General features: G+C 41.1%; 2 protein-coding genes across 7 annotated transcripts; one reads left to right on the plus strand and one right to left on the minus strand.

Moving 5' to 3' along the window:
• Window positions 1-283: 283 nt before the first annotated feature.
• LOC148326121 (uncharacterized) lies at window positions 284-15819 on the plus strand. Of its 6 annotated transcripts, none has more exons than XM_088311172.1 (43): window positions 284-408; window positions 1360-1416; window positions 1497-1523; window positions 1603-1671; window positions 1934-1984; window positions 2427-2507; window positions 2599-2649; window positions 2717-2749; window positions 2835-2900; window positions 3758-3826; window positions 4071-4115; window positions 4188-4301; window positions 4862-4912; window positions 5002-5133; window positions 5489-5560; window positions 5625-5696; window positions 5814-5873; window positions 6511-6567; window positions 6654-6722; window positions 6822-6893; window positions 7419-7475; window positions 7565-7627; window positions 7801-7860; window positions 7955-8023; window positions 8097-8192; window positions 8758-8817; window positions 8905-8973; window positions 9053-9118; window positions 9215-9286; window positions 9358-9411; window positions 9891-9944; window positions 10040-10111; window positions 10182-10253; window positions 10345-10383; window positions 10711-10776; window positions 10910-10969; window positions 11036-11122; window positions 11205-11267; window positions 11859-11921; window positions 12064-12138; window positions 12213-12252; window positions 12362-12413; window positions 12645-15819. In XM_088311172.1, the coding sequence occupies exons 2-43, from the start codon at window positions 1369-1371 to the stop codon at window positions 14590-14592; spliced, it is 4596 nt and encodes a 1531-aa protein (XP_088167298.1). In that variant the 5' UTR covers window positions 284-408; window positions 1360-1368; the 3' UTR covers window positions 14593-15819. The 6 variants fall into 6 exon arrangements, with proteins under 6 accessions (XP_088167298.1, XP_088167300.1, XP_088167299.1 ...); XM_088311174.1 differs by having other exon boundaries at window positions 12067-12138; XM_088311173.1 differs by having other exon boundaries at window positions 11039-11122.
• A 327-nt stretch (window positions 15820-16146) lies between these two features.
• arhgap30 (Rho GTPase activating protein 30) lies at window positions 16147-25490 on the minus strand. Its single transcript, XM_088311984.1, has 14 exons — window positions 25445-25490; window positions 24033-24244; window positions 23862-23964; window positions 23638-23782; window positions 23070-23152; window positions 22892-22999; window positions 22694-22812; window positions 22449-22614; window positions 22263-22360; window positions 21690-21761; window positions 20949-21590; window positions 20720-20877; window positions 19458-20056; window positions 16147-18581 (listed from the first exon to the last, which is right to left on the minus strand). The coding sequence occupies exons 2-14, from the start codon at window positions 24118-24120 to the stop codon at window positions 16517-16519; spliced, it is 4446 nt and encodes a 1481-aa protein (XP_088168110.1). The 5' UTR covers window positions 24121-24244; window positions 25445-25490; the 3' UTR covers window positions 16147-16516.
• Window positions 25491-25635: the final 145 nt, after the last annotated feature.

A 25635-nucleotide genomic window follows, 5' to 3' on the forward strand; every position in this document is an offset into this window, starting at 1 on the left:
TTTGGTAATAAAACTACTATCCTATTATTTTTAATGTTGGTCATGCAAGTACTTGGTTTAAAATTTTTGAGAACCACTGAATTAAAAGATGTATTTTTTTTTTTTAATTGCTTTTGTTGTTTTTAGTTCTATGTAGGATTATAAGCGATACTTAAAAAAAACATTTTTGATTGACGCATAGTAAAACTACTCACATTTTAAGGAAATTAAAAAAAAATGCTATTGCGTCACGACGCGGAGCCAATGATGATGCTGGAAATTTCGGAGCTTCGCAGGGAGCCCTTGAACGCCTCCGCGGCTACAGATGTGTTGCGGGGTGTGGTGAAAAGTTTGGAAAACTTCTCGACAGGCATTCACTTTGTGTTAGTGTGTGTGTTTGGATCACAGTGACGAAGGAACAACAGCGAGGTGAGCCAAACGCCATTAACTACACACTTCAGCTGCATTTAAATTGCTGGGAAATGATAGTTTTTGAACTGCTGCTGTCAAGTTCCTACGTCCAAATGTATTCCGTTTGTTTATCAAAAGTTAAATGTTCATTTAAATAATAAACAGTGTGCACTTTTTGGTTTGTAGCGCTCCGGAAAAGCACGTGATAATTGAGGAAATATGTGTTTTCACAATAAAATATACGTTTACTCAATTAAATTGTCATTAAGTAGGGCTTCCGGGTGTCAAAATAATCCTAACAATAGATCATTAATTCCTACTAAAAAACGAAGCGGCTAACAGAATCATCAAGGAATGTGACTTTTATTTTTTATTTTCACATGTGAGAAAAACGACGATTACTGATTAGTGATGCTCGTTATCTATCTTTTGGTGTGCGGTACAGTGCTGTATATTTGTTTGACACTGCCTCTTGGTGGCCAAGACACGCACACTAAAATGAGCAGTACACTATTGAATCAAAGCATATTTTTCAAGCTTCTGTAGTGAGCGCCTATAGAGAGGAAAAGGCTTTTAACATTTTTAAAATCCAAAATATTGGGGTGATCATAATACAAATTTGCAATGCTGGGACTGCGCATAAGTAGCTGTATGAATTTTGGTGAAGATTGATTTCTGTTTTTTTTTTTTTTTTTTACTTTTTACATCAAGCGACATTAATCTTTTTCTTTGTGGAGCTTTTACTCTATTGTGAGCGCCTATGGAGAGGAAAACGCTTAAAATCCATAAAATCCAAAATATTGGAGCGCGCATTTTAATATATTCAGAGGTTGACGTGGACATTTGTAGAGAGATGCGCATGCATTTGGTGATGATGCCCCTGTAAATGCAAATGCACTCATCAGTCGTAACTTCCATCATTTCACATGAATGTGATTTTTCTGACGTCAACATTTTGTCTCTCTTTAGAGAAGTGAGATGGAGCCGTGCATGATGAAGCCCGAAGCCAAAAAGAAAACCAAGCTCGTGAGAACACACAGAAACATAAATAAAAAAAAAATCACATTCCCAAGTCCTATTTCTAATACTCTGCGTTGTGTTCACAGCCCAAACTGCCTCCCTGGCCTCCTGAGGTACGTTATCTGCCCCTTATCCGACTGTTTGCTAAGGCGATTATCAGTGTTTAGTAAAAATACGACTTTTTGTTTACAGCCTCAAAGAAATGATGCAGCGAAGACGGACAAGCCTACCCCCATAGTGCCACCGCGACCGAAGCACAATGTGTGTAAAAAATAATGTTTTATTATCACAAATCTTCTCAATGTGTGCCTTGAATCTTTTGTTTCTTTCACAATTCTTTATTTTGGTGCACATTAGATGTTGATGTGTTGACAGCAAGTTGATATTGTCCTCCTGTTTGCTATCCGAACCAACGGGGGTCAATGTTTGAGCACCTGACTCTCGTAACAAGCGGGAAAATGCTGATCTCTCTAGAGTGATCGGAATGTTATTAAAGTTTTTTTTTGTGTGTGTTTGTGTGCAGGAACTGAGCCATACGCAATATCGCCTGAAAAGATTAGAAATGGATGTTGTGGTAAGTTGATTGGCTTATTTGTAGTCATTTTTTTTTCTTGAAAATTGATTAAAACTGTCTTTTTGGCAACTAAATAATTAAAAGACAAAATGTACATCACATTTTTTTATGTTTTAAAACTAACTGTGTGGTTGTTTAAGATTGTTTATATAAATAAAACGGTATTGTAATATTTACTTGGCCTCTCTTTGGGGAGTGAAAACCTTGTAAAATGTTGCAATTGTTTCCCGTGACATTGCCACCTAGTGGCCTGGCATGCACATTGCAGTGTTTTTAGGTGTTTTGGGGAAATGTTGTCTTGAAACGTTTCGAAATAAGTACAAATAAAAATTTGTGTGACGTCAATGTCGCTCTAATTGCAGCGATTACAATTCACAGCACAAACGCACGAAGTCACAATTGTTTTTTTTTGTTTTTGTTTTTTTTTTACGTAATTTTTCAGGCCAATAGAAACATGACACAAAGCGAGACAAAGGAAAAAAATCCAGAAACTCCCATCCCGGCACCGAGACGGGCAGAGCAGGTGCGTGCAGTATCAGTACTGTCACAATTTAAATAATTGAACAGATCTGAAGTCAAAATTGAGTTGTTTTTTGTTTTTTTTCCGCGTGCAGGAGAGGAACCGGACAACGAGACACAGCCAGCGCAACAGCGCCGACAAGCCGGTATTCCATCTTGCGATTTTGTCTCGATGTTGACCGCCATCATTAACGCTTGTTACTCTTTGTTCAGATTTCATCAGATGCGGCCGCTGACGTCAAACAGGTGAGTCAGATTATAATTATTTTATTTATTCCCCCTATTTTTTTTTTTTTTTTTTTTTAACATTATTCGTTCCCCTCACACGCAGACTCGTCCGTCCGACCTGACGGCCAAGTTACGAAAAAGCCTGAAAGACAAAAAAAAGTCATTCATTGTAAGCATTGTGGGCGCTAATGCTAATAAGGCTAATAATGTTTATACAGAAACACTAAAAACGCTAATCAACCATACTAACAAGTCGACTTTGGGCAGCTGGCAACTTTTTTTCCAATACCTAAAATTCTTTTTTTGGTTCCTTTTTAAATTTTCTTTGGTATATTTTATTTTCCAAGCCAACCCCTGTTTTTCATGGAAAACACATTATATTTTTATCAGCGTTTGTTGAAGATTTTTGTGAGTCCCCCCCCCCCCCAAAAAAAAAAAAATATATATATTTTTTTTTTATTTTGATTTTCGCTATTCACGTGCTGGAATATTGAAAATGGCATTTTTTGCCGTACATCTGGTACAAAAGTTTGTGCCCCCTCCCAGTTCCACTGATGAAAATGTGTGTTCCTCTCCATCATTTAAGTTGCCAATTCCCGCCTTATATGATAATCAATCAAATCAATCTATTTTTCTTCTCACCTCTCTACCTCTATTGATTTTTAAGTGATTCACTAAAGCAGTGGCTCCCAACTACCTGCCCGAGGGCCGCTACAGTACAACAAATAAAATGAATAAATACTGTAAATAAATATATAAAATAGAAGAAGTAAGTATATCGCTGTTGATTTTGAATATGTTGAAGCAACAGTGCTTCGTTTGTGCACTGTTGCATGACTTGAATAAGAAGCTGAGACAAAGGGTGTCCGGATAGATGCAGGCAAGGTTGTATGGACTCTCTGGCTAAACGGGTTTGTGGGAGCGTGTGGGCGTGGTTATGCGTGCAACACACACGCACACATGAATGTAACCTTACCTAAAACCAGTTTTTGGATTGTGTGTCTCACATCGATATGTTTGCTTCAGAGTCATGTGACTGACGACCAGGACAGAGGTGACGACGCTCCGGACAAACACGCCACTTCCACCAAACCGGTATTTGATGCCGTCTGTCCTTCTATGCGTGTGTGTACATGCATGGGAATGTGTCAATGTGTGGACCGGTGTTAGTGTGTGCGGTTCTGTGTGTGTGTGTGCGCACTTTTGTTTGTCACATAAGTGTGTGTACCTGTGTGAGTATTCGTCTGTGTGTTAGAGTGTCTGTTCTTCTGAACTTTTGTGTTTGTTCTTGTGTGTGCGTGTGTGTGAGATGTGACAGTATGTGACTTCCACTCGGCAGGGCGTCCTAAAGGGCGTGATGAAGCACCTCAAGTCCACACCCAAGGTACGAGGTGCAGCCTGATGATGATGACGACATCATCATGTGTGCAGATGTTGACGTTTGCCTTCCTCGAAGGTCGTCGGCAGCGGCGAGGACCTTCTCGATCCCAACAAGGAAGAAGCGGCTCGGGAAAAGGAACGGCCGGCCGGCGATAAGGTCAAACAAGACAAAAGTGCAGAATCTAAACAAGTAAGAATAAGGGTTGGGGTATTTTTTTAATTATTTTAATTGAATAATAAGATGATGATGATTTGTGTATTAGTCATTTTATTCAATTAGTTTTAAATTTGATTGAAAGATAAATTTGTATCTCAACAGAATAACATTAATTCTTGTTTATTAAATTTGATTTTATCTAAATTATTTAAATTATATTTTTTTATGTTTTTTTTGTACATTTTTATATTTTTGTGTTTTTGTTATTCATTGGACATTTTTCAAAATACATTTGATCCAAAACAGGACGACATAGTTGACTTTGAATTTCATTTTATATATTAACGTATTTATTGCATTTTATTGTTATGACAGAAACTTCTTGTATTTTCTTACTTCTATTTCATTCTTGAATTTTATGTTGTTTTACTCAGATTTGTGCTTTTTTTTTTTAATCGTTTTTGAAAAAATATTTTTGGTATTTGCATTTTTTTATTTTTAGTTTGTGATTTCTTCATTGTGTAATTGATTAATATTTTTATCAATTGTACTTGAGAACATGATATGCAACGAATATGTATTTTTTTTTTCAGGACTTTGGTGGTCGGCTCGCTGGAATGTTCTGGAAACCTCCTTCGGTGACGGTACCTCAAGTCAACTTTGCTGTGTTTGTCATTATTCTTTTAGGTCTTTTCATCGTCATCCCTTTCATTCCCATTTATATTGTTGTCAGGTCGGGAGAATGGACAGCGATTCCGAGGAGACTGAAGAAGATGAGAAACGGCCAGAACAATCATACGCTGGGACTGGGATTTTTAACGGGATGTTCAAGAAGAAACCTGCAGAAGCGACTCAATTGGACGAGGTCAAACATCTTTTGAATTCATTAAGCGCCTTGATTTACAACATACAAGCCGTCGCTCGGCAGATTTTATTTATTTTTTGCTTTGGGTTGCAACATCAAACTTTAAACTGATGTAATGGCAGATGACTCACCTCAATTCTTTGTGAACATTCTTCCAAAAAAAATCCAAAACAAAAAGAATTACCCATTGTGAATAGAAAACAACCACATCGCCCCCGGAATAGCCTAATGCTAACGTTTATTGAGAAACATCATCGGCACGCGGGCTAACAATTAACATCTGTGTGGCCCTTAAGCAATCCGACCATAACGTAACAAAACGTTTTTTTTTTTTTTTGGGGATGTTCTATTTCAGGAGCAACAATCCGGTCTCCGTGGCAACTTGTCGGACAGCAGCGACAATCTGTCCGAGAAGGCCCCCTCAGAGGTAAATTGGTCACCTTCATGTTCATCGATGATGTCACCGACGAGCGTGTGATATTGCGTTGCAGGAAAAAGGAGGATTTTTCAGCGCAATCCTCCGAAAATCTCCCAAAATTCCCAAAGAGACGCCACCCAAGCAGGTGAGCCATGCAAATTATTCCCACGGAAGACTTCCAGGTGTGTACCTCCACAGATCTTGTTGTGCGCATTGCTAGAAGCGAGACTGGCTGGTTAGAATTGAGTGTTTTTGCTTATAGGATACCGAAGAGCTCCGCGGTGATTTCTCGAGCAGCACAGACAGCCTGACGGACAATAAGGTGAGCTTATGTAGATTTATTTTTTTTTTATTCATTTATTTTGTGTTCTGTTCATTTAATCTATGTATATGTTGTATACTAATGTGATTTTATTTTTTTAATTATGTTATTTTATTCTTTAATTTATTTTAAAATAAATTAAAAAATGAAAAAAATAAAATAAAAATGGGTTATATCCCAGCAATATCAAAGTAAATTCTAATAAATGTATATTAATAATTGTAATCTCTCTCTATATATTTTTTTCATCATTTTATTGTATTTGTTATTGAATAAATTAATGTTATAATCCACAAAAATAATATTCACTAAGACACAAAAGCATAACATAAATTAACTAAAAAGTTAATTTAATATTTTTTTTAAATAATAAAAATGTTATTTCCTAACAGGATGATGAAAATCTAATAAAAAATTTATTTTATAATTACTCTTTTTAATTATATATATACAGATAGATATAGATAAATAAATAAATGGTTTGCATGTCTTTCCATTTGAGGGATGACATTTGCAATTCTCTCAGAGTGCGAGAATGTTTTTTTTTTTTTTTTTTGTAATTGAACATATGGTGTTATTGACACATTGAAGAAGCTTGTGCCAATGATGACGGATGCCTTGGATGTTGTTTGTGTAGGAGAAAGGAGGTTTGTTTAGTGGATTCCTCAAGAAGACACCCAAAACCGGTGCAGAGGTACAGTTTGGTCTTTTTCTTGTCTTCTTTCATTTATGACATTTTGTACGATTGTGTTCTTTTATCATGAACATGATTAATTTCAGGAAATCACGAGCACACAAAGAGAACTTTCATCGAGCAATGACAGTTTGTCTGATGTCACAAAGACCAAAGTGAGTTCACCTGTACTTGTTTGTGTACATTATGTATTTTGGACGTCTTTCTTGTGTGACGGTAAAACAAAACATTGTGTGTTTGCGTGTGTGGTTCAGGAAAAAGGAAGTGCGTTCGGCGGAATGTTCAAGAAGTCAATTCGGACGAACGACATTCCCAACTCAGAGGAAGTGAGAAGCGCTCTGTCTATTCTTTTCTCTCACACCTATGGAAATCATTTAAATCTTCGCTTCGACATAATAAACTTCCAAAATTGTGCACTATGGGGTATTAAATTTGTGAAATGATACTCGAAATAAAAGTGACAGCCCATTTACTAGAGCACATGATCAGTGATGAAGTGATATTGTTCGAGAGAAGACAAGATATGGAATGACATTAACCCATGTTAACATATTTTCTAAACGCAGATTTAAAACATCTAGGAAATCATTTTTTTTTAGAAGTTCCTATTTTTTTTTTTTGCTTTTACGTTTGACCTATAAAAGATTGCACAATACGGATTTTTCCCATGCGATGTAATTTATAGTTATGACATTTAAAAATAAAATACACCTAACTCTTAATTTATACATATTACAATTTGAAAACTTGATATGCTTGACAAATAATGAGAGCAGATTTGAAATCAACACAAAAAAATGAATATCGAAAAGTTTACTTTCATCTGATTTAAAAAATGTTGTCATCCAAAGCCACAAGATGACGAGCGCTCGCTGGGCAGTGACGGACCCTCGGAGGAAAATAACACGGTCATTTATTTATTTATTTATTTATTTATTTTAAACTCACGAGTACACCATCAAAGTCCATTCACGTGACACTAAAAAATGGGTTTTAGGAAAAAGGAGGACTATTTGGTGGGTTCTTCAAGAAGGCTGCCAAAGCAACTCAGCCTGACCAGGTCAACTTCACAAAAATGTTATCCTTCACATGTTTCCTTCAAATGAATACGATATGATGATTATCTGGAATATAGTCGGGGTGCACAGAAGTGGTGTGCTGGTGCGCATCAGCGCTGGCAAGTTCCAGTTCAAGTCTGTAATATTGTGCTGTGTTCTTTTTTGTTACTTGCAGGATGGGAGTGTGGATAAAAAGTTGTCAGCCAGCAGCGAGGATTTATCTGATGGCAAAGTGGTACATGACGCAATATATCATATTTGCATATTGATCTATATCGTGTGTGGGGCCATTGTCAACGTGGTGTGTATTTGGGGGTGGGCGGGGTCAGGAGAAAGATCGAGGGCTGTTTGGTGTATTCCTCAAAAAGACCCCTAAAGGAGAACGGGACAACTCACCTGTGAGTGTTAATTTATTTATTTTTTAAAAATTGGATTTTCATATTCGAATCAATAGCATGTCCCGATTTTCAGGATAGTGAGGAGGACAGGGAAAAAAAGGAGACCAAGGAGCAGGCAAACCCGACGGCAACGAGCGGCGACGATGCGGCTGAGAGGAGCGTCGCCAAGGTAACAAACAAAAGTCGGATTTAATGACAATGATGTTATCACGGAGAGGCATTCACTATATAAAAAACAAAAAACAAAAAAAAAATGTTATTTGAATCTCTTAGACAATATTGATTCCAATTGTTTTTTCATAATTGAATGGATTACTTTATTGTAGTTATTTGTATTAGTGATGTGTTTGTGTCATAGTTTTTTTTTAATTTTGATTATTTCAAACCCTTTTGAATAGAATATTAGCTATTTATAGTTATTTTTATGTGTTTTTTAAATCTTAATTTAATTGATGTTTCATTTTTTTACTTTTATAGTTATTAATATTAATTAGTTATTTGTTATCAATATATTTAAAAAAAAAAAAATTAAAATCTTGATTTAATTCATATTTCAATTTTTGGGGAACTATTACTCTTTTTAGGTTGTTTTAAATTAATTTCGTAAAAATACATGCTGTCATTTATTGAATTGAATTTATTGTATACATTTTAATTCTGCAAAGCATATTAGTAGAATCTCAATTATGTCATTTTTTTAGAATTATTTGTTCATGTGTGTTCATTTTTTTCAGGATAAAAACCTTTTCAGCAACATGTTCAAGAAACCCCAGAAGCCAGCAGAGGGCGATAAGGTGCCTCTCGCCCTAAAAAAAAAATAAAAACCGTTCGTAACCCTTTTATGAACAATATTATTGAACTACATTATTATGTGGTCTAAGGAAGCGGAGGTCAAGAGTGAAGTGGCGTCATCTGGGAGCACGGAGAACTTATCCGAAAACCTCCCCAAGGTTTCAACCAAGTTTGCTCGATGCTTCAGACCGCTCATTGTTTGACCTTTTGTCCAAAAAATGTATTTATTTATTTTAGGTCAAAAAAGGAGGTCTGGCAGGCATCTTCAAAAGATCCAACAGCAAGGACAACCTGCTGGATGAGGTCAGTATCACTTAATTGCACTCGCAACTGTGAGGAAGGTGGACAAAGTTTTATATATGTGGCCTGTGGGGGGCGCTGTTTTCATCCTGCATACAGGAAAAAAGCGGACTCTTCAGTGGACTCAAGAAAAACACAAGCAAAGCTTCTGGGGAGGACTTGGCTGTATCGGTGAGTTTACTGCCTCATTTTTCATTGTTTGCTTTTTGTTTTTTCTTTTTAAAACTCACTCTTCATTCCAGGACAAGGAGAAGTCAGCAAGTAACGACAATTTGGCTGAGAACACCAACGTGAAGGTAAAAGTCAAGCTTCCACATGAGGAGTGGACATTCCAAAAAAATCTTCAGATGAACATGCAGTGGTTGAATATTTAACTAAAGAGTTTATTTTTTTTGTAAAATGTAAAAAAAAAATGTGGATGCTTTTAAATCATTTGTTATATTTTGTGCAATATTTTTTAACATGTATTCACCATTTCGAATGTTTACATTTTTGGTTAAATTGTACTTTTCATTATTAAAAATGTCAGTGTAATTTTTTTAAATGAATTCAAATTTTAATGTTTTTTTTTACATATTTGCATTTGAAATTATTTTTTCCCATTTAAAAAAAATAAATAAATAATTTTTATTGTATGTTGAAAAATATTAGATTTTTTGCATTTTTTTTATTTCAATACATATATACACTATTTTGGAATGTTCCTATTTTATGCATTGCATTGATTATTTAAATGGCCACTGTTTTTTTGTTTTGTTTTTGTTTGTTTTTTTAGGAAAAAAGTATTTTCAGTGGCATGTTCAAGAAAACTCCGAAAGCAGCCGACGAGGTGACAACACTATAGATGATAATTATTATTCGTGTTGTTGATATTTTTAATTGTTGATATTGTTATTTTTAATTGTTGTAATAATTGCTCCGTAGGAGTCAAACGGCGATGAGGAGAAGAAGTTATCGGCCAGCAACGAAAACTTGACAGAAGAAAATGCACCAAAGGTACAAACGCTGTTGACAGTCGTTGACTCGCACTGCTTTCCGCCTTTCTGACACAATATTTGCTATGCAGGAAAAGACAGGAGGTTTGGCTGGAATGTTCAAAAAATCGCCCAAACCGGCACCGCGCTCAACCGCTACCAAGGTGACGTCGTCAGACGATATCCTCCCGTTTGTTTGTGTTTTTTATGATAAAATAACAGAAAGTGATGTAGTTTTATTTATTTTACTTCCAGGATCCTCTCAGTGATGGCAAGCAGGAAGAAAGTGTCAAGGTGAATTAAATGAAGCAAAGGTTATAAAAATAAATAGGCAGACAAACAGACTGATAAAAATTCAGATTTTTGCTAAAGGCAATTCAAGACTATTATAGATATTGAATAATTTTTTTCCAAAATATATAGATTTTTTTCCACTTTAAAGGCTTTTCTGTAACGTTAATACAGTATTACTTACATACATTCTCTCATTTATTTTTATTTTAACTTGTTTTTTTACATTTTAGATTTATTTTTATTTACTTATTTATTTTGCAAGTTTGACAGACATTTGGAGCAGTCACTCACATAAGTTGTTTTGGTCTCTTTTTTTCCCCCCACAAGGATGACTTCTCTGGAGATGAACTATCAGGCAGTAGTGTCAATCTTCTTGAAGCTACCACCACCAAGGTGAGCACAAGATACACTTTATGAATGTGTACATGGATGCCTACAGGCACCAAATATGAGGAACCCTTCTACAGTAACTAGAATTGAATTTTGTATAAAAAGTAGAGCATTTTTGACTGTTTATGTTGAACAGGAGAAAAAAGGAGGCTTTGCTGGCATGTTCAAGAGAACACCCAAAAGTGCTGACAAACAGGTAAGTCTGTTTTTCAAGCCACATGGGAAACTGAGTTTACATGTGTTAATATACTGATTATGATAGCAGGACAATGATGAAGACAAGGATGAAGCGGCGCCACCTGCGGGCGGCGGGCTGAAACGCAGGAGGACCATCAAGAAGAAAAGACGAGTCAGTGATTTGTTTTATGAAGTCGCGATGCACAAAATGTCCTCTCTTTCTCACTGTCATGTCGCTCTTTTACCTCCTCCAGATTGTGTCCTTCAGAGTCAAGACAACTCTTCCCAGGATGCCAAAACTCAACGCGTCGTCACAGGTAACCCCAAGGCCAGTTTATCAGAGCAAGACAAACTTGAATCGCAGAACAAAGTTTGCCATTATAGGGTCAATTTGGCCATTGAGCTCATTATTTACCGCAGTTCCACTAAGTGTATGGGGGCCATGCCACATCAAATATGGCCGACATGCTCATGTCAAGTACTCCAAGAGGAGTCAACGATAGAGAGAGAGGTTTTTAATCGTACAGTAGTTTCAAGATTACACTCTCCATGGTTTAACCGACATCCACTTTAGTTAAAGTTTGACCAGCTATTGGTGAGCTAACATGTCGAGCTAACCTAGCTAGCTTAGTTTCACAGTTCAAACATCTTTGCCGCTAGGTTACCTGCATTTAACAGATGAACGTAAATGGTTTGGCTCTGCGTTTGAAACCTTTAAAAATTGCTGTTGGCTTTTTCCGGTTTCATCAAAATTCTAATCTTTGAATGCAAATGTGTTCAACAAGACCGACCCAGGGAGTATTTTGTCAGATTGTTACAGAAATTAAATTACACATACCAGACTAAGTTGCCTGGAAGTTGAGTTTTCTTCGTCAGTGACATTCGTTCTCTCGCTTTTTGTGTCTCAGGCCCAAGAAAAGATGCCCGTCATTGAGGAAAGTGTGGAAATGCAGGAGATGATCCCAGCACAGGTTAGTGTCATCTTCCTCACCACTCCTCCTCCCGACTCTTTTTGAACTGAGTTCTCGTATGACATCATGTATGGTGGAGGTTGGAAATGTGTGATGCTTCACCTTAGCGGTGAGATGACTTTTTTTGGTGTGTATTTTTCAGCAGAGCACAGTGGAGGTCCAGCCGGTGGAGATGGCAGCATACCCAACCGAGGGAAACCCTTTGGAATCTGAAGAGGTGTGTGCGTGACTCGTCAATATCACATGATGACAAAAGGTCAAAGTTGAGTGGTTTTTTTTTTCCCCCTGCAGGAGAATGACGGCTTGCTGGATTGGTGGAAAAACGTTGAAGGCGAGTCTAACATCTGACTTTTTTTTTTTTTTTTTTTTTTAAATCTTGAAAAAGTTTTATTTCCTCTCATGCGTCTGATTTGGTTGGTCTTGACTTTCCGTCTGTACAGGCTGGGCCGAATGGAACGAGACGGCCAATTTCCAAGAAGATGAGGGGGGAATGTCTGTACATTCTTTGTTTTATGGTTTATTATCATAAATGGATGCATGGAGATTAGTAGATTCATGGATAAATCCATGTCGGACGGATCGCTGCGTTAAACCAAATTGATGGATTTTTGATAATCTGACACCTGGATTGATGATCGATGATGTTGGGTGGATTGACTGATGTACTGAATGTCATGCAGGTGTATGTAATCAAGTCAAATCCCTTCATGTCAATGTCTGCAGTGCAATGGAGGAGGCGGCCGACCGTGTCTACATGGCAGCCCGTCTATTTGTGCGCCTTTTCAACCAGCGTGGGGCATCCTTGCAACACTGCATCCTTGAGCTGCTGGCTATCGCTGACACCGCCGACCAGTTCCACAAAAAGACGGTATCGGCAGCCATAGGCGGTGGCGTGGCCAGTGTGGCTGGCAGTCTGACCACGATCACAGGGCTCATCCTGGCACCATTCACTTTCGGTGCTTCCATCATCGTCACGGCGGTAGGCATTGGCGTGGCCACGGCGGGTAGCATCGCCTCGGCCACGGCCAACATTACCGATGCCGTACACTCCAACATGGATCGCAAGAAGGTGGAGAAGATGATCCAGGACTACCAGGAGCAGATCAAAGACATCCGTGAGTGTATGGATTTCGTTCAGGAAGGCATAGACAGCCTGCAGGAGTGGGACTTTGAGAAGTATACGCAGAGTGCTGCCAAGAAGGCTTTGAACCACAACATCAAACATGTGGTGAAGGAAGGCGGCCGGGCGGGCAAGAAACTAATGATCAACACTGACAAGCTCATTAGCACTGTGCAGGTTCTGGGTGCGGGGGCTGGAGCCGCCAAGGCCGCCCAGGCCATCAGCGTCACCACAGGGGTCATGTCGGCACTCTTCCTGGCCCTAGACGTCTTTTTCCTCGCCAAGGACTCGCATGAGCTGCGCAAAGGTGCAAAGACCAAGTTTGCAGCCAAGATTAGGGAGGTGTGCAAGGAGCTACAGGATGGCCTCTTGGAGCTCAACAAGGTCAAGACGCAGCTACAGAAGACCATGGACGGCATCGAGGTGGAGGAGTATGAGGAGATCGAGGAGGTGGAGGTGGAGGTAGATGACGACCTGGAGTCAGATCCCAAGAAGCTGGCAGAACTGGAGCAAGAGCTGGACCTCATGGAGTTAAAACTGGACAAAAGGATTGAGGACGGCAAAATCGCGGAGAAGGAAGCTGAATTTAAGGAGAAGAAGGAAGGGACTAGAAGGAAGGACAAAATGGACAAGGAGACGGAGAACCAGACCACAGCTTGGAAGCAGAAACAGGAGAAAGAAACAGCAGCATCAGGTAAAAAAGTGGAAAAGAAGGACAACAGTGGGCAAGAGACACTAGGTAAAACAGGAGAATCCCAAAAAAAGCCAGAACGGGAGAGAAGCCTCAGAGAAAATGGGGGTAAAGACACTCCGGGCAGAACAAACAACTCCCGTACAAAACCAGAGCATGAGAGTAGGCAGCAAGAAGATGAGGGGAAAGAATCACTCAGCAGTCGGGAGGACTTCAAAAGAAAGCCGGAACATGAGAGAAGTCACAGAGGGATGACTGGGAATCCAGAAGGAAGAGTGGATATTGGCGAGTGGGCCAGTCAGGAGAGAGGAAGCAGTGGATACGGATACAAATACGAAAGCAAAATGACGGATGGCATTCAAGCAAAGGACTGGAGAACAGAGACCACAGGAAGTAGAGATGGACAGGACTGGGACAAGGGGATGATAAGGGACACTCACGGTAGAAGCGATGAACGGAGGGTTTCGCACCGGAGTCATGAATCGAGCCGGAGGGACTACACAGAGGAGAGGATAGCGTCCAGCCACAGGAGTCACCACAGGAGGGCGGAGGAAGACGTGGAAGATGAGGAAAAACTAATCAGCCGAATCGAGAGCGCCCGGAGGAAGTTTGAGACAGGCGGTAGGTACGAGGAGGATTATCAAGGGAGCACAGAGAGTCACAGAAGAGGAAGTGACCGAGTCAAGGCAAGAAGTGACCGGGAAAGGAGAGGAAGTGACAGGGATAAGACAGGAAGTGATCAGGGGAGGAGAGGAAGTGACAGGGACAGGGACAAGACAGGAAGTGACACTGAGCGGAAACACAGTCGGCGAGGTTCTCGTCATTCCAGTGCCCTACAGGATGATGGACTTTATATTTAGATTTGTAGCTCTTTGGTGTCTTACACAGTTTTACAGGATTTGTCATATGTTTGATGAGTTCTAAATACTGCTCCTGTTCGTGGAGAATAATTATGAACAAAAGGTAATGCACTGTAGTTAGTGGAAAACTGACAATTATTGGGAGGAACTATGTCTAGGTTTTCCCGTCTGACTTTAAGGTGAGACTCCTTAAAAATATGTCTTGTGGTCAAGTTCTTTGACGTAAAGTCCTAAGCAAGACCGTGGTGACTTGGTGTTAGGACTTCCTGTTTGACCTTAAAGCAAGACCATTCTGTTGGCTCATAGTTCTATGCAAGACCTTGGGGGTTTGGTCGTAGTCCAAATCCACCTCTGTCTTATTGGGGCAAGTCATAAGCTAAGCTTTGATTGATACTTCTGGCAAATGCCTCAAGCAAGTTATACTATTGCCATTTGGGAATAAGTCTTACGTGTAGTTTCCTAGGTATTTTTCGTCTAAGTTCAAAGGAAATATTGCTCTTTTGCTCATCGTCCTTTGGCCACCCTCTCAATCTAAATGTCGCTATTTTATGAGCAAGCCTCAAACGAGGCTATGCCTTTCCAAGTTGCAAGAAAGACTTTGATCTTGTGGTAATCTGAACTAGTTTCTAGCCAGACCTACATTTGGTCTTTTAGTTTAAAGTGAGGCCAACCTAAGACAAATTGCAGGTATTTTTGGTCAACCAAGAACCTTTGGTCAAAGATCCAAGCTCGACGTAATCGGTCTTGTGGGGGGAAAGTCACATCATTTTGTCTAAATTTCAAGCCAGAGCGTGATGTTTTGGTCGATGTCTTTTTGACAGTCAAGTGCTATATTGGAGTAAGTCATAAACCAGGTCTTGGTCCTTCATATAAAATTTTGACCTTCTGTAAGTCTTTAGGTCCAGATCTATAAAGCAAGAAGTTGGTATTTTGGTCCTAATGTTCTAAGTCAACGGCTTGAGCCAAACCAAGGTCGTTTGGACAGCCCTAGATTTTTCAGACTAAGGTCATTGCATGGCCTTAGTTCTTTAGTGAAGGTCTTTTGGCCAAAGTTGTGAACATACGTTTTTAATGTTTTGGGGATAGTTACACTATTTGTATTAATTTAATTATTTTAAAATGACACCATAGTTGGCTTATCATGACCTCTGACATTTTTATATGAGACTGTACTTTTCACTGGTGTTGGGTTTTCTTACTGAACCAATAAATTATTTTATATGCCAATGTTGACAGAATTGTTTTTAATGCATCTACTGTGTGAATAAGAATGCGTGAGAGAAAGAGAAAGCAAGAATGAGAGAGAGTCCACTGCATAAGGAGTGTTTATTATTTCCATATTTTGTTAAATGACCTCAAACCTTTGTGAAATATGGTTCCTTTGTTAATAAAATGCCATAATAACCTAGAACTAATAAATACACACTCTTGCAGAAGTCAAGACCTTAAAAGGGCGGATGGCAGATGGTAACTGACAGGTTGAATGTTTTTCTAAAACGAATAAGGGAGAGTAAAATTGACAAATATGTAATAAGAAAAATAATGGCAGCCTGGTAATAGAAGTCTGGTTTATTTCATATGTACATGTACATGCATCAACAGCAGAAAGAAGTGTGCACAATTTAAAGTTTACTCAAGACTAAAAATTATATCTAAAAGTACTTAGCTTAATGAAATATCCAAATCCTTTTTTTTTCAAAATGGATGATCCCTTCAAAATGTTCAATGTTCACCAAAAACTGGCCCATACCTTTTTTACATCAATTTAATTTGTCCTCTAAACTTTTGAATGCACGTCCACGTGTTCTATGTTTCAGTACTTTTTGCAAAACGGTAAGGTAATTGTCTGTTCTTGGGTCATCTTGAAATTCCACCCATAAATCCAATCTCACAAACTTTTTGTGACTCGTGTACCTTTGGCCGATCACTGTACTTCACCCACCCAATCCCGTTGCCGTTCCCGCTCACACTCGCGTTCCTTTTCTCGCCTCATGGTGGCAATGGCAACAGCCTCGTCGAAGCACATGCTGAGAGGGCTGCTTTGGGACGTGTCCCTGCTGCAGGCGGTGCCGGCATCGTCTGGCGTGTGGGCGTCCCTCCTCTCTTGCTGCTGCTGTTGCTGTTGTTGTTGTTGTTGTCGCAGGCTGCGGGCAGCTATCTTGCAATGTTGGGGCTTGGGCGGCACCACTGGCACCGCTTTCACTTGGTAAACTTTGGGTAGTTTTGAGATAACCAACTTCCTTCCTACTCCTCGGTCCTCAAACCTCACACCTTCTTTGGACTCTTGAATGCCTGTCCTGACCTCTTTCAGGGGTGAATCACTAAGACTTGGTAGCATTGTCACATCTTCACTGGCTTTATCGTCTTTGGGCATCAACATTTCCAGAACTGTGCCTTTGTGTTCAAACCTCTCTGGCTCTGGCTCCTCAAACCTCACACCTTCTCTGGACTGAGGAAAGTCAGTCCTGACCTCTTTCAGAGTTGAATCGCTAAGACTTGTTGTCATTGTCACTTCCTCACATAGAGTTTTGTCTTCTTTGGGCACCAGCTTTTCCATAACTGTGTCTTCATGGTCACACCTCACTGGTCCCCGCTCCTCAAACCTCATGGCTTCTCTAGTCTCCAGAACATCAGACCGGACCTCTTTCATGGACACAACTCTAAGACGTTGTGTCACCATTAATTCCTCACAAATGGGTAAGTCTTCTTTGGACGCCAAATTATTTGTAACGGTACCCTCTTGTTTCCACCTCTCTGGTCTGTGCTTCTCAAACCTCCCGCCCTCTCCAGAGTCCAGAATGTCAGACCTGACCTCTTTCTGGGGTTTCTCTCTAAGATTTGGTGTCACTGTCTCTTCCTCACAAATGGGTTTGTCTTCTTTGAGCACCAACTTTTCCATAACTGCGCCTTTATCTTCACACCTTTCTGGCCCTCGCTCCTCAAACCTCAGACCATCTCTTGACTCCAGAACATCAGACCTGACCTCTTCCATGGACACATCTCTAAGCCTTGGCGTCACCGTCAGTTCCTTACAAATGGGTTTGTCTTCTTTGGTCACCAACATTTTTGTAACGGTGCCCTCTTGTTTCCACCTTTCTGGTCCTTGCTTCTCAAACATCTCGTCTTCTGCAAAGTCCAGAAGATCAGACTTGATCTCTTTCTGGGGTTTATCTGTAAGATTTGGTCTCACTGTCACTTTCTCAAGGTTAGGTATGCCTTCATTGGGTACAAGCAATTCCATAACCTCGCCTTCTTGTTCACACCTCTCTGGTCCTCGCTCCTCAAAACTCACATGTTCTCTGGACTCCGGAACGTCTGAGCTGACCTCTTTCAGAGTTGCCTCTCCAAGAAATGCTGTCACTGTCACTTCCTCGAGGATTGATTCTTTAGGTATCAACTTTCCAACAGCTGCTCCTTCTTGGTCACATCTCTCTGGTAAATTTATGCCATTATCGTCCGTGTTCGTTCCTGCAGTTGTCTCCATCTCGGTGGTCTCTCCACTATCTCTGACCGCCACAGTCTTTCTTTCCTCATCCTCGATCAGTTCACATACAACCTCCTCAAGCTCTTCCCAGAATTTTACAAAGGCTTTGCCTGTCCCCAGGTTGTCCTCCTGTGTCTTGGGCAAACTTGGTAACTCGCCATCTTCTGTTGAGAGATCTTCCGACATGCTTATGATAGTTTCAGGATTCAAGTCCTCAATCTCTTTACTCTCGTCTCCATCGTCCTGGTCCTCCTTAAACTCCACTGTAGCTTCCTCAGAAACATCTAGGAACTCCTCCATGAGGGAAGTTTCTTTCTTGGTACACTCAGAGATGGAAAATTGCTGGACTTTTTGTCCTTCTGCTTCCTGTCTTACCTTGTCAACCTCTACATCGTCACTAGCCTCAACACTTGAGTCATCCGTGTTCGCTTGCAAGTCCTCACAATGGTGATATGGCATTTCTAAGGGGAGAGGTTCCATTTCCTTGATTCTTAGATCTTCATTTCTGCACAAAGAAATCAATTAAGAGTTAATCTTATTCTCACTTTACAGATAAACTCTAAAACAATTAGTGCGTAGACTTTCAGATATCGTTTTTGATCACTCATGCCCATGAAAGTGGTTACATTTTCTCTGTCTTCTTTTGCATGTGCATACCGAGAGTTAGGCCAAAAAACTGAGTGTTTTCCCTCTCGCAATCAAAAGTAGCAAATCCTACATTATTGGTTTCTTCTTCATAAATGACCATTAGTGATTATTCTTTGGTGTGGCGTGTGTTAAGATTAAATTTAGTTTTTTCTGCCCTGCTCTGCTCGGAAAATGGTGAGGGCCAACAATCATACACATTCAACTTCTATAATAGGATATATCAAATAATATCACTAATGCTATCTAATCGCTCAATTCGAACTCTTGCTGAAGTTGGTGCTGTTACCGGAGACAAATAGAGGAGAAACTGATTGTGCTGAGTGTTTGTATAAGGTGTCAAGTCATTCACCACAACTAAAATGTCAAGAAGTGTTTGCAACCACAAGTTAAGCAGACAAGCAACTGGCCTAACAGTTCCCTTTCTTCCTCTACTCCTCTTCTGCCTTTTATTTTTCGTCAGTCTGCATGCCTTGTGGTACCAAGCTGCCTCTCACAGGTCAGTCTTGGTACAGCGACAGACATGAAGACTTGTGTGCCGTGTGACACCCCCCCCCCAAAAAAAAAAACACTTGCTGAGGAACAACTAGGTGAAAATCGAGATGGTGTGGCTCAAACTAGTTGTTTTCACTTGTGCCCTCTACTGAATGCCCTTTTTGATCACTAAGTTCTGGTTTTAATAAGGATGATATCGTTTATATCGCAAAAGCGCATTTTAGAGCCAAATCCTTTTCACCTTAGATGGTTGTCCTCCTCCTGGTGGTCGATTCGCTCTTCAGTTTGTAGCATCGACTCTTCTACTCCATCCATGTCATCCTGGCTATGATTGCCATCATTTTGTTGTTTAACGGTAGATCCTTCAGGATTGCAATCCCTTGCGTCACATGACTGGTCCACCGGAGCATTATCTGCAGGACAGGCTGGCAAGTATTCCGGTTCAAGATCACACACGTCGCTTAGAAGGAAGTCCGCAGGGAGGCTCTTGGTAAATAAGCTGCTGTCTTCGTCACTACTGTAGTAGTCGGCTGGGTCGGCATCTGCTGTGTAGTCTTCGTCGCCATAGCAACACTCCCCTGGTTCACACACGGGCGAGGTCATGTAAGGCAAGCTGAGGGACTTTGCGTGCCGCTCGCCCGTATCAATGCTGTTCGGCCGCTGGAGCTTAAGCTGGCTTTGAACGTTTGTCTCGGAGCTCACGCTTAGCCTTGTGTCGGGCAACGTGGCGTCAGGAGACGGGTGCTCCATGAATTCATATTCATCGTCGGAATGTCCGGGAGGTTCAACGGAGAATTCGTTCACTTGGGACGCAGAGTCTGGTAGGAAATGGAGAGGAATCTGAAAAGACAAGTAAGTTAGAAGTGGTTGACTTTGAGGCAATAATAGATTCGAGAAGTGATGCACCCTGGACTGTCATAGTTCAGCTAACATTTGTACACCGCCTACTGCCCGAAGACAGCTGGGATAGGCTCCAGCACGTCTGCAACCCTTGTGAGAAGAAGCGGCTTGGATAATGGTGTTCAGTAAGACTTTGGTCTGACTGTCCAAGTCGTCTCAAAGACCTTGTTCTTAGAATCTGATTATTTTGGCCAAATAAAGTCCTAGGTCTTTATGTGAAGGGAATAGAATTTGGGCAAGCCTCAAAAAAGTTTCTGTCCAAGACTCAAGCTAGACGTTTCTTGGCAAGACCTTGATCTTTTGGGCCTATTCATTTAGCCAAACACAGGCCTAGGGATTCAAGTATGCATCCATATATACCCTTTTTCGTCTCAGACCTTTTGCTTTTGGTCCTTCTATTATCATGTGTTCATGTGTAATCAAGACCTTGGTCTTTTGGCTAAAGTCCCCAACTACCTTTTAGTTTTAGTTTAGCCATGAAAGTCTTCAAGGAAGTTTCAAACATGGCCCAAGTCATTACACAATAACCATCCACACGATACATTCTACTTTCAATGTGATAAGAACCGCACTGATGTACGGTAAAAAAATGACAACAAATACCTGACAGGTGCTGCAGTCCATGTGATCCAGGAATTCAAAGTTGTCTTGAACATAGCCCGACAGCTCTTGGTCGTCCTGCTCCACCTCAGTTGAGTTGAGGACGCCGGAAAAGTCAAAAACGTTGTCCTCGGATTTGGCTGACGGCACTCCTAGCATTTCTGGAATTGAGATGTTTGAGGTTTGTTAGAGGTGAGCTAGTATGCGTCATGATACATTATTTGGACATTACCTTCATAGACATACTGTTGAGAAATATCATCTGCATTGTTACTCAGATTTTTGGGACGTATTTCTTTTGCCGCTGACTCTGATCGACAGTCTTCTTCAGCTGCTTTCTTGTTCTTGTCCTCTTCTTCCTTGCTTCCATCAACTAATGTATTTGAATCTTCATCTGCGATAATTTCCTCTTTCATCTCTTCTTTAGCTTCTGTAACTTCTTCGAATTTCATTTCCACTCTTCCAAAGTCCTTCCTCTCCACATCATCGCCTCCTTCCTTATCTCCTCCATCCTTATCCCTGCCACGGTGGACCACCCGGTCACTCCCCCCTCCCTGCAGAAGGCCCAAAGCCAAATTGGAAGTGATGTGCAGCGGGACCGTGACCATGGTGGGCCCGGTTATGTGCATGGCTGCTCTCCGACCCGCCTTGGTGGAGAGTCCCGGCGATCTGGATTGAACAGAGTCACTGTCCGTGCTACCCAAGCCTTCGGGGGCGAGGGCCGTGTAGGTGCCCTGAGTGCCCCCGCTCACAAGTCCTGTCCCCCTGCGGTAGGTCACAGCATATTCACTTGTACCTAACGGGCTAGGTGATGCTGCAAGTTCCAAGCCGGACATTTTGGCGGAGCGAGATGTCTTCAGAGGACGTATTGAATCTGGATAAAAGGAACAATGAGAAATTTACACTTTGAGGTTTGTGAATCTCTCAATAAGATGATAATGGTGATGATGATGATAGTGGGGAAGAACAGCACCTTCGTTTGAATATGACTGAATACTGAGGGAGTCCATGCTTCGAGCTGGACGCAACACCGGGCCGCCCTTCTCTATACAAAAAAAAAAAAGTATTAATTATGGTGTTAAAACAGTCCAATTGTTCTTTTTAACATTTTTTAACATCTTTTTTTTAGTGTGAAATATCTAACAGGATGATGAAAATATTGTGTATTCTTACAGCTCATTGGGCTTGATTTACTAATGGCTTGAGCATGGGTGCACTTGATTGCGCACGGAAGTAGATGTGGAAGCTGATCTACTAAACCAGGATTACGTCTGCCCAAAGTGCAAAATTACCGCACAGCTGATTTTGCACATTCTGGGATGAGTAGTGTTTGTTTGCCTCTTCCACTAATACTTCCAATTCCATCACATTCATTTTATGATGTACTCAGGATGAGCAACACAGCACACCAAACATAACCAAACATACTGTATCTCCACCGAGAATCGCGGGTCTCCTCCGCGAAACCAGATTTTTTTTTTTAAGTACCAAGACTGATGCCACAACTGAAATACCGTAAGCGTATCGGTGGTTCTGCTCAACATACCTTTGGCCGAGTGCTTATGCCGTCTTTTCGGATCATGGAAGCGACTTCCGATATTAAAAATGGACATCCACTTCCTTCCTTTAAAGGAGCCCTTCCTCCTGAGGTGAACAGAGTGTGCCGCCGTGTCACAAGAACTCAATCAAGACCAAATCAGAAGTTCTCTAGATGCCTGAATAGTCGACTCACTTATCGGAGCTTTCTATAATTGCATGGTAAGGTCTAATCGGAATTGCGCCATCCCCTGGAGTGATGTGTCCAAAATTTGCTGGAGGCTGAGCCTTGAAGACCGGTTCCTCCTGGCTGGAGATGGCCGTCGGGGAGGGAAGAGATTTTCTCCTGCTGCGCGTGATGCCTGAAGGGTACACAAGTTTTAAAACACTGTACACGGAGGACAAAAACTGCACAAGCTTGCGTGTTTGTGTTGTGTTTACTCGGCTCAGGAAACAGATCAGGGACGTGTGTGAGGATGAACTCCACTACAATGGACTGCACCCGGACCTCCATGAAGGCGGCAGTGCCATTGAAACCGGACACCTCGATGTCCTTTGATCTTAAATAGCAGATTTGACAAGTGAGTCAAATTCTCGAGTGTCCTCACAAGGATAGAAAAAAAAGTGTGGCGTCCACACCGGAGCAGATTCGGCGCCCAGACGATGGCCAAGTTCCTGGCGTGCATGTTGGTCTCTGGTGAGTGCGAGGCCATTTTAACGAGGTGGCACATCAGAAACTCCAGAGTTCTGGAGAGAGTCGTGCAAAGACTTTGAGACACGGTCGGTACGAGTGGAACGGTACGTGTTGAAACCGAACTTGTAATGTGGCGTGGGAAGTTCCTTCAGGACATCTCGGATTTTCACCAGCCGCTCCTCCTCCAGCTGCACGGCCACAGCCTCCTGCAGCAAGTAGTAGGGGAATGGAAACGCATCCATCACTAAAAGTACTCTCATTTTTATGCTTTGCTGTTACTCCTCAGGTACAAATAAAAATAAAATCTTATTGTTGACAGTTTTGAACATGGACCAATTTGGTTTTCTTCCTGGAACGCTCCCAGTGGTGGCAATCCCACCAATGTCAATCCAAAAATTCAATCTGTAGCTGTGTTATTGAGACATATACTGTGGTGACAACCTTTAATCTAGATTATACCCAGATTGCATGCTTGACAGCAATGTCAATTCAACATGGAAACTCTTATTTGACATGTCGAGGAGATTGATAGAAACAGCTGATCTTGCCGTGAATATTTTGGTCAAATCTCATGTAATCATCTTTTCTAAAAATTGTAATAAATTAATTTAATTAAAAGACGTAGCAAAAAGGCTCTCGAAATGAAATGAACTACACAAGTTTAGTGTTGGCGAGTCAGAAACTACTCAACTGCAAACTTGTCATAAAGTTGGTACGTGAGCAGTGGGTCGGGCAGTTCCCGGAAGTACGCTTTGCAAAGGGAGCTGACGCAATGGATGTCCTGCAGGTACACTTCCTTGCTGAGGTCCGGGGTCCCGTTGCTCTCAAACTCGCTCCTGTTTTTGGAGGTGACGAGCAGGGTCACGGGTGTGACGGAGGATGCGTATACGTGGCTTCTGGAGGGGGTCAACTCACCTGAGCTTCTGGATGTTGGATGAAACACCAGACAACCTGTAGATTCCGTCCACCACGCCATGTTCCTCGACAAACTGGCTGCAGCACCGCAACACCTGAGGGACTGCAGAAGAAAACCTTCATAAAAGTTGTGAGTTCCAAGTGTTTTGTGGTACAGGATCTCCAACGTACCGTCCTGGCTGGTGGCGTTCAGGTGCTCCAGAAGATCACAACCGAACACCTTGTCTTTGCTGGCCCCTTTTCTCCGGACTCTCCTCATGGCTTTGCAATTGTTACGTTCCCACTGCCGGTCCAGCCCAGTTTTGGGCCGGATGCAACTAGACTCTCACGCAAGTTGAGGCCTCGCCCTCAATGCAGACATTGTGGGTTTGATCTACTCGGGTCTGCCAAGTAAGTACAAATAAGCACCATGTAAGCCACGGGTGTAAACTCAAGGCTCTGATGAGTTGTTGAAAGTTGCGAATTGAAAGCTTTAGAAAAGTTGTTTTATTCATCACGGCAGTCCTCAAACTTTTTATACCAATACCACCTACAATTATAATTGGCTTTCCATGTATTATCATCATGAGCAATATTAAAATACAGCAAGCCTAAATGTTGATAAAAAACAAGGCAATTACGATATGTTCTAATCCCTTCCACAAGACTAAACATGGCATTCTGATTTTTAATGCATTAATTTTATATTAATTAAGCAGCCAAATCCACCCATTTTTAGCAATCAAGAGCGGTGGCCATTTTGACAATTGCTGTACACAGAAAATGACAAAAAACATATCAAATACGTACTTCAATAAATGCTTGAAAACAAAGAAATTGCATAAATGAAAATGCTTTGTACTAAAGTCAAAGACAATTGAACTGTACTACTGCGTGATTACAAAAGCAAAAACTTTTAAGTTACTGTAACATTATGCCGTTTGAACATGTCATTCAGCAATTCTTTGGCGTACCACTAGAGGCAGCCTACACACTAGTACTCTGACAATTACATTTGGGGTATATTTTCGAAATAATCCCAATTGAAGAATAGAAGAGGAGTAACAAACACATTTTTTTCCCCTCAAAAATATTATTCCTGTCATTTTGGAGCTTACGTGGTAGTTACATGTAAGTGAGGTTAGTATTACCAAGAGGTTCTTGGAAAAACGTCTCTCCCGTAAAGTGTTCCTGGCCTTAAAAATGCTTGAGAATCCCTGGCCTTGTGCATCTGCGGTTAACCACTTCCCCCCTTTAAACTGATGCATTTGATTTATTTTCAAAAGGCCACACCCATGCCTCTCCAACTCAATAAGCAAAATCGACCAATCGGTGTCTTTCGGACCAGCGTCCTTAAAACCAGTGAAATCTAAAAACTTGAGTGAACCTCCAACCCCTTTCTGACGATTTCACAAAGGCCAGCAGGCCGCAGTCGATGTAGCGGAAGTGTTTAAAACATGAAGTTAGTCCACTCAAACCTCCCATCACTTCCTCCCGACACCTGCGCCCTTCAATTCGGGACCGAAAAACATCCGCAGGGTAGAGTTGCTGATTTTATTTTTTTTTTTGTATTTTGTAAAAGTAACAGAAACTTGCTGTCCTACCTTCACTCTGCATCTGCACACACAAAGCGCAAGTGACGCAAGAAAACCACTAAACTTCCCCTCTGTTCACTTCCTGAACATCACATCGGCTGCAAACTCTTCTGATTGGCTGAGAGACTTCGCCGCTGCTGTTTCTTCTTCATGGCATCCGGTTCCCTTCCGCGGATGTTTCGCGACACTTGCACAACATC

Source organism: Idiotropiscis lumnitzeri, chromosome 12 (genome assembly GCF_059441095.1).
Source record: "Idiotropiscis lumnitzeri isolate Australia: NSW breed Sydney's pygmy pipehorse chromosome 12, RoL_Ilum_1.0, whole genome shotgun sequence".
Classification (NCBI taxonomy): Eukaryota; Metazoa; Chordata; class Actinopteri; order Syngnathiformes; family Syngnathidae; genus Idiotropiscis; species Idiotropiscis lumnitzeri.